Here is a 1,041-nt window from a genome sequence, read left to right as displayed (position 1 = left end):
AGGATAATAACTTAGGTTCACAAAGATCCTTTCTACCAGCTGGTCCTTGATCAAACCTCTTGGTATTGATTTTACAAGGATAATAACTTAGGTTCACAAGTATCCTTTCTACCAGCTGGTCCTTGGTCAAACCTCTTGGTATTGATTTTACAAGGATAACAACTTAGGTTCACGAGGATCCTTTCTACCAGCTGGTCCTTGGACAAACCTCTTGGTATTGATTTTACAAGGATAATAACTTAGGTTCACAAAGATCCTTTCTACCAGCTGGTCCTTGATCAAACCTCTTGGTATTGATTTTACAAGGATAATAACTTAGGTTCACAAAGATCCTTTCTACCAGCTGGTCCTTGATCAAACCTCTTGGTATTGATTTTACAAGGATAATAACTTAGGTTCACAAAGATCCTTTCTACCAGCTGGTCCTTGGTCAAACCTCTTGGTATTGATTTTACAAGGATAATAACTTAGGTTCACGAGGATCCTTTCTACCAGCTGATAACAACTTAGGTTTAGCTGTTCCTAAGTCGAATTAAAATTAAATATCGGTTCCGTTATTTTATTAGCTTTTATTTTATGACCTGTTAAGGTCTAAAGACGGCCCTCTTGAACATTCGTCTGTATGATGCCCTCTTCAACGCTGGGATTTTGTGACACGAACAAAAGGTGCATTCAGTGTCTAATGATTCTCAGAATACAACTTTTGTCTGCAGTGTTTTGGCGTAAACGCAACTGATCACGTGACAAATTTAATAAATGACGAAGTCAATTGCGTTTACACACCAATAATGCTAGAGAGACCAACATTTAATTTTTAAATATCCAACTTACCAAAATCAATATAAGCGTAAGGTCTGGTGACAACATCAGTTTTTTCATGCCTGTATTGTTGTAAGAATTCTTTCATTAAGTCATTGAGGAAGGAGAAAGCTAGAACTGTAGGGTAGTTAATATCAGTTAGAACTAGAAACGTTAAACCTCGGGCACTCGTAAAGCTGAAAATATACCAAAATTATCAAGATTCCTTATTCAAAAAATATA

The 1,041-nt window shown here is 36.4% G+C and overlaps 1 protein-coding gene across 1 annotated transcript in view; it reads right to left on the bottom strand.

The window, feature by feature from the left end:
* The window catches only part of LOTGIDRAFT_223470 (hypothetical protein), a gene marked incomplete at both ends in the record, with an annotated part of 7,033 nt that overhangs the window by 2,287 nt on the left and 3,705 nt on the right, over window positions 1-1,041 (bottom strand). Inside the window, one exon of the mRNA XM_009068874.1 lies at window positions 164-210. Within this exon, the coding sequence (XP_009067122.1) occupies window positions 164-210 (47 nt within the window). The remainder of the gene's footprint in view (window positions 1-163; window positions 211-1,041) is intronic.

The sequence above is a fragment of the Lottia gigantea genome, assembly GCF_000327385.1.
Source record: "Lottia gigantea unplaced genomic scaffold LOTGIsca_95, whole genome shotgun sequence".
Classification (NCBI taxonomy): Eukaryota; Metazoa; Mollusca; class Gastropoda; family Lottiidae; genus Lottia; species Lottia gigantea.
The sequence above is the reverse complement of the archived record's forward strand: the minus strand, read 5'-3'. Positions and strand labels throughout refer to the sequence as shown.